At 35.2% G+C, this 18,012-nt stretch overlaps 1 protein-coding gene and 1 non-coding gene across 2 annotated transcripts; one reads left to right on the top strand and one right to left on the bottom strand.

Moving 5' to 3' along the window:
* The first annotated feature begins 12,374 nt into the window (after positions 1–12,374).
* Positions 12,375–13,511, top strand: LOC141661103 (uncharacterized). Its single transcript, XM_074468081.1, has one exon. It carries the CDS (start codon positions 12,375–12,377, stop codon positions 13,509–13,511), a length of 1,137 nt encoding a protein of 378 aa, XP_074324182.1.
* On the bottom strand, positions 12,738–12,844 carry LOC141662833 (small nucleolar RNA R71). Its single transcript, XR_012550933.1, has one exon. It is a non-coding gene; the product is annotated as a small nucleolar RNA R71 (small nucleolar RNA).
* Positions 13,512–18,012: the final 4,501 nt, after the last annotated feature.

The following is an 18,012-nucleotide window of genomic DNA, read 5'->3' as shown; positions in this document are numbered from 1 at the left end:
CAACTCGATCGTTTGTTTCACAAGATTTTGTTAATAAATTAAATTGTCCAGTTGAGTGCTTAAATGAAATAATGACTGTGGAATTAGCAAATCAAGAACGTGTAGCTGTGAATCAAGTTTGTGAGAATTGTGAGGTTGAGATTTTTGGTAGTAAGTTTTGTGTAGATTTGATACCATTTAAGTTAGGAGAATTTGATGTGATATTAGGGATGGATTGGTTATCTAAGCATGATGCTCAGATAGATTGTTGAAATAAGAAAGTAATGGTGAAAATGCCAGACGAAAGAATAGTAACGTTCAAGGGACAGAAGCAGGTAAAGAAGTTCTTAACGATGATTCAAACCAAGAAGTTACTACGACAAGGATGTGAGAATTTCATAGCATATGTGATCGACAGAAGTCAGGAGCCAGCAAAACTTGAAGATATTCCAGTTGTAAATGAATTTCCAGACGTATTTCCCGACGAGTTACCAGGACTTCCTCCAGATAGAGAAATTGAATTTGCAATTGACTTAACACCTGGAACCGAACCAATATCCAAGGCCCCGTATAGAATGGCGCCCGTTGAGATGAAAGAGTTAGCAAAGCAATTGCAAGAGCTGTTAGAGAAAGGAGTAATTAGACCCAGCGTATCCCCGTGGGGTGCACCGGTATTATTTGTCAAGAAAAAGGATGGAAGCATGAGATTGTGCATCGACTATAGAGAGCTCAACAAGTTGATGATCAAGAATAAGTATCCGTTACCCAGAATTGATGATTTGTTTGACCAATTGAAGGGAGCCAAGTATTTCTCCAAAATCGATTTAAGATCAGGATATCATCAACTAAAGATCAAACCAGAAGATATACCAAAGACAGCTTTCAGGACAAGGTATGGGCATTACAAGTTTTTAGTGATGTCTTTTGGATTGACCAACGCCCCAGCAGCGTTTATAGACCTGATGAATAGAATTTTCAAAGAGTATTTGGATAAGTTTATTATTGTGTTTATAGACGATATTTTAATCTATTCAAAGATGGAGGAGGATCATGCAGAACATTTAAGGACAGCTTTGGAGATTTTAAGGAAAAAGAAGTTATATGCTAAATTGTCGAAGTGTGAGTTTTGGCTACAAGAAGTTCAGTTCTTAGGACACATAGTCAGTAACGAAGGGATCAAAGTGGACCCGGCAAAGATCGAAGCAATTACGAATTGGGAGAGACCGAGAACACCCACTGAGGTAAGAAGTTTCTTGGGATTGGCAGGATATTATCGACGATTCGTTCAGAATTTCTCAAGGATTGCCACACCATTAACAAAGCTTACACGAAAGAATGAAAAGTTTATATGGAACGACAAGTGCGAAGAAAGTTTCCAGGAGTTGAAGCGGAGATTAATCACGGCACCTGTTTTGTCACTTCCAGACGATCAAGGGAATTTCGTAATTTATAGCGATGCTTCTCATAAAGGATTAGGATGTGTTTTAATGCAGCACGAAAAGGTGATTGCGTATGCGTCAAGACAATTGAAACCACACGAACAAAAGTATCCTACTCATGACTTGGAGCTAGCAGCTATAGTTTTTGCTTTAAAGATTTGGAGACATTATTTGTATGGAGAAAAGTGTGAGATTTTCACGGATCACAAAAGTTTGAAATATATATTTACCCAGAAGGAACTTAATATGAGACAAAGGAGATGGTTAGAATTGATCAAAGATTATGATTGCTCGATTAATTATCATCCCGGTAAGGCGAACGTTGTAGCAGATGAGTTAAGTCGGAAGGAAAAGTTAAATGTATTATCCGTACCTGAAGAGATATATAAAGAATTTTAAAAATTGGAATTGGAGATTAGAATTTGCAAGCCTGAGGAAGCAAAAGTGTACAGTATGATTTTCCAACCGGAGTTATTGGAGAAAATAAAGAAATGCCAGAAAGAGGTAATGGATCAAGATATAAATAGTTTGGTAGGTGAGGAATTATGCACGCAACAAGATGATCAAGGTATTCTTAGGTTTTCTTCAAGAATTTGGATTCCACCAGTAACGGAGCTGAAAAATGAAATTTTACAAGAGGCACATAGTTCAAGATATTCCATCCATCCAGGGAGTACCAAAATGTACAGAGATTTAAAGAAGAATTATTGGTGGCCAGATATGAAGAGGGAAATTGCGGAATGGGTTAGCAAATGTTATACCTGTCAGAGAGTTAAAGCAGAGCATCAAAGACCAAGCGGATTGCTACAGCCATTGGAGATTCCAGAGTGGAAGTGGAAACATATTACCATGGATTTCATAGTTGGATTACCAAGGACAAGGGCTAATCATGATGCCATTTGGGTTATAGTGGATAGACTTACCAAGTCAGCTCATTTTCTGCCTATAAATGAAAGATTTTCGCTCGACAAGTTGGTCCATATGTACCTAAAAGAAATTGTAGTTCGTCATGGAGTTCTAGTGTCTATCGTATCTGATCGAGATCCAAGGTTTAATTCAAGATTCTGGAAGAGTTTTCAAGAATGTTTGGGAACAAGACTGAATATGAGTACAGCTTATCACCCCCAAACGGATGGCCAAAGTGAAAGAATGATCCAGACAATCGAGGATATGTTACGTATTTGTGCTATTGATTTCAAAGGAAGTTGGGACGAACATTTACCCCTGGTAGAGTTTGCTTACAACAACAGTTATCATGCCAGCATTGGAATGCCACCCTATGAAGCCCTTTATGGACGCAAATGTAGATCTCCAATATATTGGGATGAAGTAGGAGAACGCAAAATACTCGGACCTGAATTGGTGCAACAGACAAAGGAAGTTGTTGAACTTATCCAGAAAAGATTAATAGCCGCTCAAAATCGTCAGAGGAAATATGCAGACCAATCAAGGAAAGACATGGAATTTAAAGAAGGAAGCTTGGTATTACTAAAAGTATCACCATGGAAAGGACTAACGAGGTTTGGAAAGAAAGGGAAGCTAAGCCCAAGATATGTCGGACCTTTTGAGATCCTAAAGCGCGTTGGTAAAGTAGCTTACGAATTGGCATTACCTCCGCACATGGAGCACATTCACAATATTTTTCATGTATCGATGCTCAAGAAATATAATCCAGACTCCAGGCATGTAATAGAATATGATCCAATAGAGCTTCAGGCAGATTTATCATATGTAGAGAGTCCGATAGAGATTCTAGAGGCAAGAGAGAAAGTATTGAGAAATAAAGTGGTAAAGTTAGTAAGAGTATTGTGGAGAAACCCAAAGGTTGAAGAGTCAACCTGGGAGTTAGAAAATGATATGAGAGAAAAATACCCTCATTTGTTTTCTTAGCAGATTCTGAGGACAGAATCCTTTTAAGGGGGGAAGGATGTAATATCCGGGATATATCGTGTAATTATTTTTGATATTATTATGTGTGCCCAGTATCTATTCTGTGAGTTAATTGTTAAGTGTTATCTGTACTTGAATATTCAAAAATAATATTAATTGAGTATTTTAATTTTTATATGTCCAAAATAAAATATAGATAATTGTCATATCTTCCTAATTATTTTTATGTTAATTTATGGATTTATAAGAATCATATGAAATTTCTAAAATCTTTTTTCGGGTAATTAAAATCTATTTTATAAAAACGGGAACCAACCGACGTCAACCGTTGTTACGTTTTTGGAAACCGAAACTCTTCCGAGAACTCCTTCCTAACCTAATTATAATATTCCGAGCATTTTCCATGTTTCGACTTTTTCGATCCGGCTTACGGTTTGTCCTGCGCGGGTCCCGACGTAACATTTTCGATACAATATTCATTTCGGTAAATCAATAAAACCCGTATTTTCGATAAACGGGAGTTTTTATTAAATTATCCCAATTATCAGTTCGTAATACATGTAACCAGGCGCTGAGACCAAGACCGCAGTACAAATTGTACTGATTTGGATAATTATCCCGAAAACCGATACCGTTTGGATCAGTTTTTACAAATAAACGTACCGTTTTATATCCGGAATGATCCAATGGGATACAAATTTTCCATAATTATAAATAGCCTTTTACCGTATTTTATTTCGTATCAAAATCATTTGCAGATAGTTAATTATATAATTTTCAGAGAAAAGCCCTAATTTCTTAAAACTGTTCTAAGAATCAAACAGCAAAACGAAGGCGTTACCGATCTCTGTTTTCAAAGCTTGAGTAACCAAAACGAAGGATTTAAAGTGTTCTATCAGATTCTGAGCTTTGTTTCACTGCAGAAATCAAAGTTATTTTTCTAAAAATTTATTTATTTTCGAATTTATTTTATTAAAAATATGAATTTTTGTTCGGATGATTGTTTGTATGATTTGATGATTGCATGTTGTAGAGCTTGTTTTCCTGATGATTTTCATATGTCATACGTCTGATTTGGAGTTCAATAACATGTTCAAATTTGAGTTTGATTTTCGAATTTCAAAATTAGGGTTTATAACCCGTATGAATGTTCTTAATTGAAATTTGGGGGTTTCTTATTCTGTGATAGATTGATGATGTGTTATAGTGGGTTGTGTTCTATGTGAAATTTGCAATCTAGTCGTATAAGTTTCATGAACCAACGAGGTCTGTAGAGAAGGGAGTTGTGTTTTGAAGTTTTCCGATGTTCGCCGGAAACTGGAAAATTTCACGGCCAAATTCCGGCCAACTCAGGGATTGTTAGGATGAATTGATTGCATTGTTGTATTCCTGGTGTTGTGTAGATGTGATCTGGAGGTGTTGGTGGGGTGAGGACTCCGGGAACGTGTTCTCCGACCACCTCTGTGTTTTCCGGCGAAGAGCTGGAAAATTACAGTTTGGTACCCCAACTTTTGAAAACGATGCAGTTAGGTCCCTGAAGTTTCCAGACTTTGCAAATTTAGGATTCCTGTTTATAAAATGTTTAAAAATCATATTTCCTATTTATTTTTATTATAAAAATTCATTTTTAATTTCTGAAAATTCTAAAAATTATTATTTTAATTCTGAAAATTATTTTTAATTCACAAATAAATCTAAATTAATTAGTTAATTAATTTCAGTTAATTTATAATTGATTAATTGGTCAATTAATTTAAAAAATTAATTGATTAATTGATTTAATTAATTATTAATTGATTTTAATTAGTTATTTAATTAGATTTAATTATTTAAAAATGATTTAAAAATTCTGAAAAATAGTTTCGAGCTTTAAAATATTATTCTAAATTATTTCTAAGGCTCGATAATCATTCTAAAAATTATTTCGGAGCCAGAATGGGCCAACCGAATCCTGTTTATTAACCCGAAATTGATCCAGCGACCCATTTTAATTCCGAAAAATATTTTAAAAATCATTTTAAATACCAGAAAGCCTATTTATGACCCGAGACTTCTTTATAAATAATATATCATTGATTACGTGATGTATTATGTGCTACATGTGACTTGTTAATTGACTATCGGAGATATTCGGTGTTTACTTGATTATTGCATAACTTTCAATCCGTTAATCGGATTTGGGTAAAACGAAGGGTAGATAGAAGTATGTGTTGAATAGAATTCCGTGAGTAAATTATTGATAGATGCTTATGATATGTGAGCAGAAGAGGCAAGACGTAGGAAAGGGAAACAGGTAGTTGAGGAGTAAAACGGTTGTGATTGGAAGCGAGTGCAGTGTAGTAAGCTAATACCAAGCAAGTGTTCTGAACTTTCTCGAGATATTGTAGTACTTGATAATCCTGTGATATTGCAAGTGCTTTGAAGCACAGAAACCTAAATCCTGATTTCAGTTATTATCCTTGAGCCATGAATCATATTCTTTCTAATCCATTGACTATTGTATACCCAAACAAGAACCACAAATCTATAATACTACTCTATAAATACATACAAACTAAATACCAAACACTGAAATGAACTATTATATACTCAACCCATTGTATCTTATACTTTGAAAGACCGAATCCTTGAAACCTTGAAACGCTAATTCCTTTTTTATCCAATTCTTTCATTACCCAGCATCCAAGCTTTTAAATTGCTTTATTGATCCTTACAAGGGTTGAAACCCTTTCATTGTTAAACATTTATTGTTGTTAATGATTCCGGTTATTGTTTATTATTGCATATTCTGTTATTATGTTAGAATTGGATTGTTTTTATAAAATTGTGGACCAGATTCGTGGTCAGACCATATAATGGTCAAGTTAGGCCAATGTGTGCCTTGGATCCAGTAGTTAGAGTAATGTTGTGTGCCTTGCTCGAGATTAGTGCGTGACTGATCAGCAGCCTAACCTTGGTTTTTAAATTAAAAGTATAATATCCAATTCTAAATCATAATCCATTGTTCACTTGATATCATAAACATATTCACCTGATGATCATTATTCTCAGTTTTGTCATTTTGACTTGCTGAGCTAGTTAGCTCATTTGTGCGATATTGTTTATATTCTTTCCAGTTAAAAAGGAACCAGTTGGTAAAGAGGATCCCCAGTCCAGCGCGAGAGCTAGGGGTTCAGGTTGAGAAAGCTGAGCTAGTAGGCTTTTTTTGGAATAATTTAAGTTTGTAAAAGTTTGTAATAATGTTTAATACTCAGTTTGAATTTGAAATAGTTGGGATTTGAACGGTTTATAATATATTAGTGTGTTTGGCTTGTGTGCATACTTTAACCTGTTGAGGTCCGTGGTGATGGTAAGTAGGGTCATTGCATATATTATTATTATATTTATTATTGTTACAAGCAGGTTATAATTAAGGTGTTTGTGTGGACCCCAAACTTCTGACCCGGGTTTGGAGGGCGCCACAAGAGACACGTGTATTTCAAAGTCTCATAGGTTGTTAAAGTGCTAGATCATGATCATTGTTTAATTAATTTGTCGAGGTTTAATCGCTTGTTTATATTTAGAATTTAGGGTATTCTCTTAATAATAAAAGACATGCATATTTAAAAATTGGAGAATTGGATTTCATTGCTAGTTGTGTGGCTAGGTTTCCAATGGCTAGTAGCCGGCTCATATTTTTATGACTAGTCTAGGGTTGAATGAGATGGAGCGAAACGCACTTATAATCTCATAATTTTGCATTAATTAATACCTATTTATTGTTTGCTCCCGAATTTAATAATTTAATTTGTTACATTTATAGGTATTTTGTACAAAAAGCAGAAAAAGAAGAAAAGAAAAGAAAGGAAAAGAAAATGGGAGTTGGCTACATTCAAGGGTCAAGATTCTACCAATATACATGGCAAATGTATGGATTAGATTCAATCAACACCCCTAAAACCCTAATTCTTATCCTATAAATACCCACCCCTTGTCTTGTAAATGACACCAAGTAGCACATAGCTAACCTAGTATTTTTCATTTTTAGTTGCAGCCTCCTTTCCTTAAAAGTTATAGATCTACTTTTCAATTTGCAAGCATTCTTCATCTTTGTAAACAATCTTTTTTATATTAATGCAAGTCTTTTTATTATGGTTGTCTTTATAGTTTATTGAGCTATGATATCTTTCTAAATCCAACAAATAATAAATTTGGGGATGTGAAAGGAGTTATTTTAAGTTTTTGTTCTTAAATTTACTTTTATTTAGGTAGCATAATTTTGAGATCTAATTTTACACTCTCAACTAAAATTCCTACATTAAATTAATTTATGTTAGGAATTTGGTTGATTGAATACATTTTAGTTTACCATAGCTTAATCTTTAATTAGTTAATTTTCAACATTTAATTTAATTTTAACCTCAATAACCAATTTCTAAATTATTTTATTTTGATTGTTATTCATTTATTTCCCTGTTGCAAAGTCGAACCCAAGCCCTGTTCTCTTTCACCTTCAAGTGTAGTGATAATTCAAAAACAAACCAAACCCCCATATCTCCTCTTCTTCACAAATCTCTGAAACCACATCTCTGTTTCATTTTTTTCTCTTAATACGCAATAGCCCCGAGTTTAGTCTGTTGTTCGAATTCCCCTGCTTCATTTCATGAGTCATTGCGCCGAGTCACTAACTGAGTCTCACCTTCTTCTCCGTTTTCGACTCACAAAAAGTTAGTATGGGTTCGAGATCTCCTTTTTTCGATGTTCAGATTACTGCCATCGGTTTACTTGAATTTCGCCTTCTTGTTTTGACCGAGTTGGGGTTTGTTTCGTTTGACTGAGTCGCGTCGACTTGCCCCAATACGTTTTCTCCGGGATCGAGTAGCAGTTTTAGTGTCAATTTACTTTTGTTTGAGTACTTTTGCTGAGTTATGTTAGTTGCTGAGTCTCAATCGAAGTTCTGTAGTCCGAGTTGAGGCTGAGTCCCGGGTTTCGTTTTCTTCTTCTTAATTCATAATAGTTCGAGTCACGCAACGAGTACATCAACGAGTTGCCCGAGTCATTGCCCGAGTCACGCAACCAGAAATGCAGCGTGGCCGGGCCGAGGCCGAATTTCAGTATCCTATTTCTACTACAATTCTAAAAGGGAAGGCTTCCAGATTGTTGAGGGTTGCTATATATATTCATATTAGGTCGTTTTTAATATATATCAAGTCAGCGACGGACCAGAGCACAAGGAGAAGACGACAAGAGACCTTTAGCACAATTCAACAAAGGCGAAGACGATCTAGTTTATTCTTGTGAATCTTTGTTTTGAGTTGGAATTTGGATACTTGTTTCTTATTTTGCTGAACCTATACTCTTTTTTGTACTTGGTTTTATTTATTCGTATAAACACTACGTTTGTTATATCATGTTTTCATCGGAACCCACGTTGATGATGAGTCCGATTATGGGCTAATCATTATCGTGGGATTCTAACGGGTTTATATATGGATTTCTTTAGTTAAATTATTTGATGTCTTATTATGTGGTGATTGTATGATATCCTAGTATTGGTTGTGTGTATTCGTCTAATGAGCGTCACGAACTTATAAGATAGTGTGTTAATTCTTAATGAAACGAAAGTGAATTTAAAGATTTAGAACTTTCCATGTTAGCATAGGTTCATGTATGTGTCATACATGATTTGTAGGTAATTTTAACCATCTTACTTGCCCTATGTAATAAACATAGATAACTTGTGCTTAAACCGTTATGTTGTCAAATTCTATAGACATATAGCGTCTCAATATAATTGGTGTCTATTCAGCTTTTATCTCTTTTGTGGGTGTTTGGTAGAATGGTACTCGTGCAATGCAAGTTGGCGTTTATCAATTTCGTGTTATCTGATTAGTGTCATCACTATTGCATGCTAAGGTTAATTATAATAAGGCTATTGAATGAAGTATTTAATGAAGTTAGAATCCATATTTATCATATATATCAATTTAGTAAATTTTATTCTCGTAGTTACAATTGTTAGCGTAATTCTTAGTTATAAACAATCTCAATTTGTTATCGTCTTAGCATTGGATAATAACCATACATTATTGCTTAGGTGCATAAATTAAATAGTTAACCAATACAGTCTATGTGGGAACGAACTAGAAAAGATTCTATACTACTTGCGAACTCGTATACTTCCGTGTATTATTTGCGCGTGTCTAACGACTAACATTTACCTTAAGAAACTTTACAAATTGGTTGAATAATGGAGATCCAAAGATTTTTCAATCACCACGCATCCACACGAATGCTTAAACTCAGGGATTGGATGTGTACTAGCACAAACTCGTTTCTTCTTGCTCTCTCCATCTTCCATCTTGGTGGCTAGGGTTTAAGTAAAAGTCTTTCTTTTAAAAATCAGCCACGAGATATTATATAGAGAGTAGAAAATGGAATTATAACTTTTAACTAATTAGGAGTTATTATTAATTCAAAATTCCTATTTGTATAATAATTAAATAATACCTAATTACTTAACAACTGAATTTCATAATTAATATTAGTAATTTCGAATGTCATTATTTATCTAATTAATTAAGTCATACTTAATTAATATTATAAATAATTTGAATTACTAATAATTTAAATCCAATTTAAATTAAATAATCCTCCAAGCATTCTTTGTGTGCGACCCTATAGGTTATTATTACGTTGGCAACGAATTTTAAATCTAATTTAAAATGGTAAATAATGAGCGGCATCTAGTAATACATCATTACTACCCAAGTAATAATAATTTAATCGATGATCGATTTAACCTTTCATGAATAATGTACAATATAATATAATCTTTAACCACATATTATAGATTAAACTAGAGGCATGTAATGTGTCATCCTCATCAATATTTAATGCAGGTTTCCTTGATCAATGAGTAGACCATCATATCAAATCAACATTTGAGCGTGGCCACGCATTTCATAGTCTAGCTCACACAAGAGGTCAATAACACCACTCCTAAAATTAGGAGGGTTAATCTTTTCTATATCATTCATATTTCTCATACGATTCATAATATACCCGAAAGACAATTTTATCATTACCCGGACAAAGGTAACTTTTAATGTAATCAAAGTACATTGATTCTCGTATAAAATATAATGATTTCAAGTCTAAGGACCATTACATCATTATCACAGTGAGAATTACTTATGACACAACATACATGTAGAATCTCACATTGGGTCTGTCCAGCACCATGTACGTTTACATCTGCCTATATTTTTGACTTTAGTATCACTATACCTATGATCAATGAGATGTGATCATCAGTCAACAAACACACCAACCTTAATGCAATATTATTGTCCCTTAATAATAATACTTGGCTAGGGGCCTTTAGGAATATTGATACTATTCTTATAATCTCATTTTTAAGTCACGTACTTAGTGATATAGAATTCATATCATATTCCAAGGACATTTATTAATATAACATTTATATCGCAGTAAATTTAGAATTAATAAATTATAAAAGGAATAATCGATAGAACAAAAATATTAATAATCCAAAAGTCTTAAACTAAAACATTATAGTGTTGTCTCTAGAACACAAATATTAACAATCTCCCACTTGAACTAGAGCCAATCACCCATATATCTAATACTCATGGAACTAGTATAACCATCATGCTTCTGCTGCGATAAAGCCTTGGTCAGTGGGTCTGAAACACTATCCTTACTATGCACTTTACATTTATATCTTCTTGATCATTAATCTCACTAATAAGGTGATATCGCTTATGGACATGCCTAAATAGTCTCCTTGGCTATGTCGAAATCTCAACATATTCGGTTTCCATTATAGAATCATCAATGTTCTTGTTGTCAACTATTCCAGCTAACATCACTTATATTTAGACAAAACACAAAATAGAAATAAACACATAATCATCCTTGTCTGTCCAAAAATTAGGTTCAGAAATTAGCATCAGTGTAACCCTTTACAACTAGTTCCCTATCTTCTCCGTACACCAAAACTAAATATTTGGGCCTCTTTAAGTATAATTATTTTTCGCGCCTTAATTTTTAATTTTTCGAATTAGTTGTACTTGCTCTCTTTGTTTAATTTTTTTTTTAGAAAATTGAAGATTTGGAAAGCTCGTTGGAACTCCGAATATTTCCGAGGCTCAAAGGAATTTTTAAAAGCTTGCTTGGGTAACCCGTATCTCTCTCTTTTCGTATTTTTCACTAGTTAAAAAAAAATCACAAAAAAATGAAAATTCAAAAAAATAAAATAAAAAAATAGTTAGTTAAATACATAATTGTTGCATCATGCATTTGTTCACCTAGGAGCACATCATCTTAGATTTTATTTTCTTGTTTTTAATTTTTCGTACCTTATAAATTGTGGTGATTGCTGGAGGACCCAAGGTACGTTAAATTTCTTCTTTTCTTTAGTTAGGACACGTAGTTTAGAGCATCCATAATTGTTTATCGCTTTTATATCTCGTTGTGTGTTGCATCATTTAAATAAACTTCAAGGGCAAAACCACATCATAAGATAAGGGGAGGGATTTCATCACTCTTTCCTTGGCCCACAACCAATAAATCCATCATTTTGCATACCATAGCCTTTTTAATAAAATTAAGTAGACATTAGCCCCTAGGACTTCGCGCTCAACTAGGAAGAAAACCTGAAACGATCAAATCTCTAAGTATTCATTATTTGGTGTCTAGGCTAGCGAAAGCTTACCTGTCCATTTAGATTGATGACTAGGCTGGTGTTTAGCCTCTTAGCAATGCTAGCACCTACTTGGCCAATCAGAAAGAATACTTTTAGTTTTGTGAATTTTAGTAATATCTTTTTGTTAGAAGCAAGTCTAGAGTTTTTTAGAGAACCATAGATTTAAAATTTTTCTTTCAATTTTTCACCCTTTCTTTTGCGTGTTTTCAATTCTTGCACTTATTTGCAACTTGATTCATATCCTGTTTATGCGTACTACGTGGATTAGAGATAATTCCTCTAGGTTAGTGAGACCAATTGAGCGTACTTCCTCATCGGAATCCGAACCCGTAGAAATTCTTTAACCCGTAGTAAACATGACAGTTTCTCTTAAGGATCCTTATTACCCCGCCCGTTCGGCCCAACCTTCTTGTATTACTCTTCCACCATTTAATGGTAATAATTTTGAAATTAAAGGTCATCATATTAGTATGTTACCTAAATTTACCGGGAGTGAAGGTGAGGATCTGTATCTTTTTATTCATGAATTCGAGGAGGTTTGTGCCTTACAAAAACTCCAGCAATTAACCGAGGATTCCATTAGGCTTAGACTAATCAATTTCTCTCTTAAAGAAAATGCTAAAAAATGGTTATATAGCCTACCGGTTAATTCTATTTCAACTTGGGAGGGATTCGTAGTCATTTTTCTAAAAAAATATTTTTCAAATCATAAGACTACGAGACTTACAAATGAGATTAATCAATTTCATCAAAAGGAAAATGAGTCTTTTTGGAAATATTTTGATAGATTTAAAAATCTTTTGTCCCAATGTCCCCACCACGGAATAGAAAAGTGGAGACTTTGTAAGATTGTTTACGAGGCCTTAGATAGTTCTACAACTGCGTTGTTAAAGTCTATATGTCAAGGCAAATTCATGGAAAAAGACGAGGATCAGGGTTGGGAGTTTTTCGAGGAACTAGCGGAAATGACCATATTGTGGCCATCTACTAAGGAGCCGAATAGGGAGCCTAGTAAGTACAATAAAACACTTGGTTCATTTGCTAACAAAGGCTTGCATTTAGTGGGCAATTCTATAGAAACCGAAGCGAAGTTAGCTACTCTTACTAGAAGATTGGAAGCTTTAGAAACCACTAATGCCCCTTCCCAAGCGTCTATGTGTGCGAACTATAATTCTTATAGTCATGGACCTCAAAACTTTCAAGAGTTTGATCAAGTGAATGCTATGTTCCAACCTAGACCTAGGAATGACCCTTTTGCACCCACATACAATCCCGGGTGGAAGACCCACCCGAATTTCTCATGGATCCAAGGCCAAAACTACCAATCTCCTCAACCCACTTTTCAAAAGCCTAATCCAAACTCTTACCCCACCTCTAGTCAAAATCCTTATCCAAACCCAATTCAAGCACCCTTGAATCCTTCCGGGTTTAATGATTCGGATAAGAGACTTAATACCTTAGAAAAGAGTATCGAGGCTTTGCTAAAATCTTAAACTAATTTGACTCAATCTCAACAAGCCTTCATGCAAACCATGACCCAAGATAGGCAATTATTGAATTCCAATTCCCAATCCATATCTAAGTTAGAGGTTCAAATGAGTCAATTAGCTAACATGATTTATGAGCGCGAGAAGAATGAGTTTCCAAGTCAACCCGAGGTGAATCCTAAATTTCCGCTTAATCAAAGACCTCATGATATGAACGCCGTCATCTCTCTACGGTCAGGAAATCAAGTGAGAAATCGAGTTGGTGTTGATGCTAACGAAGAAGAGAATTTGAGTTCGGAACCTAATCCCTCACCTTTGAGTCCGAGTCTAGATCACTCGAAGCAACCCGAGAATTTCGAGTCTAGCGAAACACCTCATTCGATTGCACCACCTTCGAAACCTAGCCCCGATTTGTCTAACGAAAGAGTCTTCACGCCGAAAGCTCCGTATCCTCAATGAATTATTTCGAACAAACAATCGGCTCAAGTAGACAAGATCTTAGAAGTTTTCAAGCAAGTTAAGGTCAACATTCCTCTTTTAGATGTCATTCAACAAATTCCTTCGTGTGCTAAGTTTCTAAAAGAGTTGTGTACTCATAAACGAACCACTCATGTTCTCAAGTTAGTTTGATTCTCTCGAATGAAATTCCTGTGAAATATAAGAACCCTGGTTGTCCTATTATTTCTTGTGTCATAGGCAACACTTTTGTTGACAAAGCTTTACTTGACTTAGGTGCTAGTGTGAATCTTCTTCTGTATTCTGTCTACCAAGAATTAGGTCTAGGTGAACTTCAAAAGACCAATGTCACACTTCAATTAACTGATCGTTCTATCAAAATTCCTAAGGGAATAATTGAAGAAGTGTTGATTAAGGTTGGTGATTTTGTTTTTCCCGTTGATTTTGTGGTCCTAGAAACTCAACCAGTCAAAAATCCTAAAAATCAAATACCAATCATTCTAGGAAGACCTTTTCTAGCCACATCCAATGCCTTGATTAATTGCAGGAACGGTTTAATGAAACTAACATTTGGAATTATGACCATTGATCTCAATATTTTTCTTATCGGAAACCAACCCAATGACTATTTTGACCAACACATGGAAATTAATTTAATTGATAAAATGCTTGATCATGAAACCATGAGTGTCGATGATGCTCTTGACTTTTGCTTAAATCATTTTGGTCAAAATTGGGTTGATTCTTATTACACTAATGAGGTCAATGAGATGTTAGAGTCCACCATTCCTACAACTAACCAAGAGCTTCAACCACTCCTTTTATCCCTTTATCAAGCTAGTGAACCAGTTGAGCCAAGTCCACCAGAATTAGAACTCAAACCTCTTCCTAATATTCTTAAGTACAAGTTTCGTGGTCCTAATAAATCTTATCCCGTCATAATTGCTTCTAATTTGACCCCATCTCTAGAAGAGGAACTATTAAGTATGCTTAAGGAGAATAAGGAAGCCATAGGTTGGAGTATTTCTGATATTAAAGGAATTAGTCCGGCAATTGTCCAAAATAGGATTCACTTAGTTGATGATGCTAAACCAGTTAGGGAGCCACAAAGGAGGTTGAACCCAACTTTGATGGAAGTTGTTAGGAAGGAAATTCTTAAGTGCCTATATAATGGGATAATCTTTCCAATATCTGATAGCTCGTGGGTGAGTCTGATTCAAGTAGTACCTGAGAAATCGGGTATTACGGTAGTGACCAACGAGAATGATGAGCAAGTTCCCACTCGTGTTCAATCTGGTTGGAGAGTGTGTATAGATTATAGGAAACTCAATTATGCTATTAGAAAATATCACTTTCCTTTACCATTCATCGATCAAATGTTAGAAAGGTTAGCGGGTCATTCCTATTATTGTTTCCTAGATGGTTTTTCCGGCTATTTTTAAATCCCCATTACTTCTGGAGATCAAGAAAATACCACATTCACATGTCATTTCGGAACGTTCGCTTATCGTTGTCTAGCTTTTGGTTTGACCACGACCCCTACTACATTTCAGCGATGCATGATGAGCGTTTTTTCCGATATGGTAGGTGAATTCCTAGAAATTTTCCTAGATGATTTTTCCATCTTTGGTTCTTCTTTTCATCAGTGTCTAAACCACCTTGACCTAGTTTTGAAAAGGTGTAATAAATGAACCTCGTTCTTAATTGGGAAAAATGTCATTTCATGAGTAAAGAAGGAATCGTCCTTGGTCATAAAATCTCGGAAAAGGGAATTGAAGTTGATAAAGCTAAAATTGATCTCATTGATAATCTCCCTCCACCAAAATCGGTCAAAGCAATTCGCTCTTTTTTAGGACATGCTGGTTTTTATAAGCATTTCGTTAAGGATTTTAGTAAAAAGGCAAGACCCTTGACCAATCTTCTTTCCAAAGATGTCAAATTCGAGTTCAATAGTGATTGTTTACAATCTTTTGAACACCTTAAGAAAAAATTGACTTCATCCCCGATAATTAAATCCCCTGATTGGAATGAGCCTTTTGAGTTGATGTGTGATGCCTCTGACTATGCAGTTGGGGCAGTTTTAGGGCAACGAATCAATAAGATACCTCATGTCATATACTACGCTAGGAAGACCTTAAATGATGCCCAACTTAATTACTCAACCACCGAAAAAGAGCTTCTAGCCGTAGTATTTTCCCTCGAGAAGTTTAGGTCTTATCTTATTGGTTCAAAAATCATTATTTACACTGATCATGCCGCCCTGCGATATCTTTTCTCGAAAAAGGACTCAAAATCTCGTTTGATTAGATGGATCTTGTTGCTCCAAGAATTTGACCTAGAAATTAGGGATAAGAAGGGGTCTGAAAATGTCGTTGCCGATCATCTTTCTCGATATGTAGTAGAGTCAACCGTTGACTTACCTTTGAATGAATCTTTTCCGGATGAACACCTTCTTTCTATCTCTACCCTCCCTTGGTTTGCCGACATTGTTGATTACCTTGTCACCGGAAACATTCCGACTCATTGGTCCAAGCAAGATAAATCCAAATTCTTTTCACAAGTCAAATACTTCTTTTGGGATGACCTTTATCTCTTCAAGTATTGCCCGAACCAAATCATTAGAAGGTATGTCCCAAATCACGAGTTTAGAAGTATCCTTTCCTTCTGTCATGATCAAGCTTGTGGAGGTCATTTTAGTGCCAAAAAGACGGCTGCCAAGATACTTCAAAGTGGTTTCTATTGGCCTAGTTTATTTAAGGATTTCGCGGAATTCTGTGCCGCTTGTAGTAGGTGTCAACACTTAGGAAATATCACAAGACATAATATGATGCCAATGAATCTGATCCTAATTATCGAATTTTTTGATGTTTGGGGGATAGATTTTATGGGCCCATTTCCTTGCTCATTTTGCAACCTCTACATTCTCTTAGCGGTCGATTACGTGTCTGAATTGGTCGAGACCATTCCAACTAAGTCTAATGATAACAAGGTCGTTCTTAAATTCTTAAAAGATAATATCTTTTCTCGATTTGGTACACCTAGAGCTATCATTAGTGATCAAGGCAAACATTTCAAGAACCATCATTTTGAGTCTCTCTTAAAAAAGTACTCGATCACTCATAAATTGGTCACCCCTTATCATCCTAAAACTAGTGGTCAACTTGAAGTCTCAAATAGGCAAATCAAACAGATTTTAGAAAATACTGTCAACTCCAATATAAAAGATTGGTCAATTAAGTTGATAGATGTTTTATGGGCCTATAGGACCGCGTTTAAGACTATCTTGGGTATGTCTCCTTATCGGATTGTGTTTGGTAAAGCTTGTCATTTTCCGGTTGAACTTGAACATCGAGCCTTATGGGCCATTAGGGAGTTGAATTTTGATTTACCCACTGTCGGTAGTCATAGGAAGTTGCAATTGTCTGAGATAGAAGAAATGAGAAATGATGCTTATGAAAATGCTAAAATCTATAAAGAAAGAACCAAAGTTTTTCATGATAAATCAATTTTGAGAAAATCCTTTTCTCCCGGTCAAAAAGTTCTTTTGTACAATTCTAGGCTTCATTTATTTCCCGAAAAATTGAGATCTAGATGGGAGGGACCTTACATTGTTAAAGTAGTTTTTCCTCATGGTGCTATTGAAATTGAAAATCTTAAAAATGGTGAAATATTCAAAGTTAATGGACAACGTCTCAAACCATTTTTAGAGTTACCAGTCGATTCCGAGGAAGAGGTCATCCACCTCATTGACCCAGGTGATAAGTGGCATTTTATACCACTTAAACGTCTTATAATGGCTTGAATTGATGTCTTGAAATCAGGTATTTTGTGTATTTGATGTATTTTTCTAGTGTTTTTTCCTTTCAGGGTATAACTTGGGTATGTAGGAAGAATTCATCAGAAATAAGCCTAGGTAAGTGCATGGCATTGGTTGTGGAAAGTTGGGGGCAGAACGCAGCAAAATCAGGAGCAGAATTCAGAATTTTCCAGAAGGTGCTTGGGTGCCCGCTCAGGATGTTGGGCGGCCGCTTGGGAGCTTGGGTGCCCGCTC

This window comes from Apium graveolens, chromosome 5 (assembly GCF_009905375.1).
Source record: "Apium graveolens cultivar Ventura chromosome 5, ASM990537v1, whole genome shotgun sequence".
Lineage (NCBI taxonomy): Eukaryota > Viridiplantae > Streptophyta > Magnoliopsida > Apiales > Apiaceae > Apium > Apium graveolens.
The sequence above is the reverse complement of the archived record's forward strand: the minus strand, read 5'-3'. Positions and strand labels throughout refer to the sequence as shown.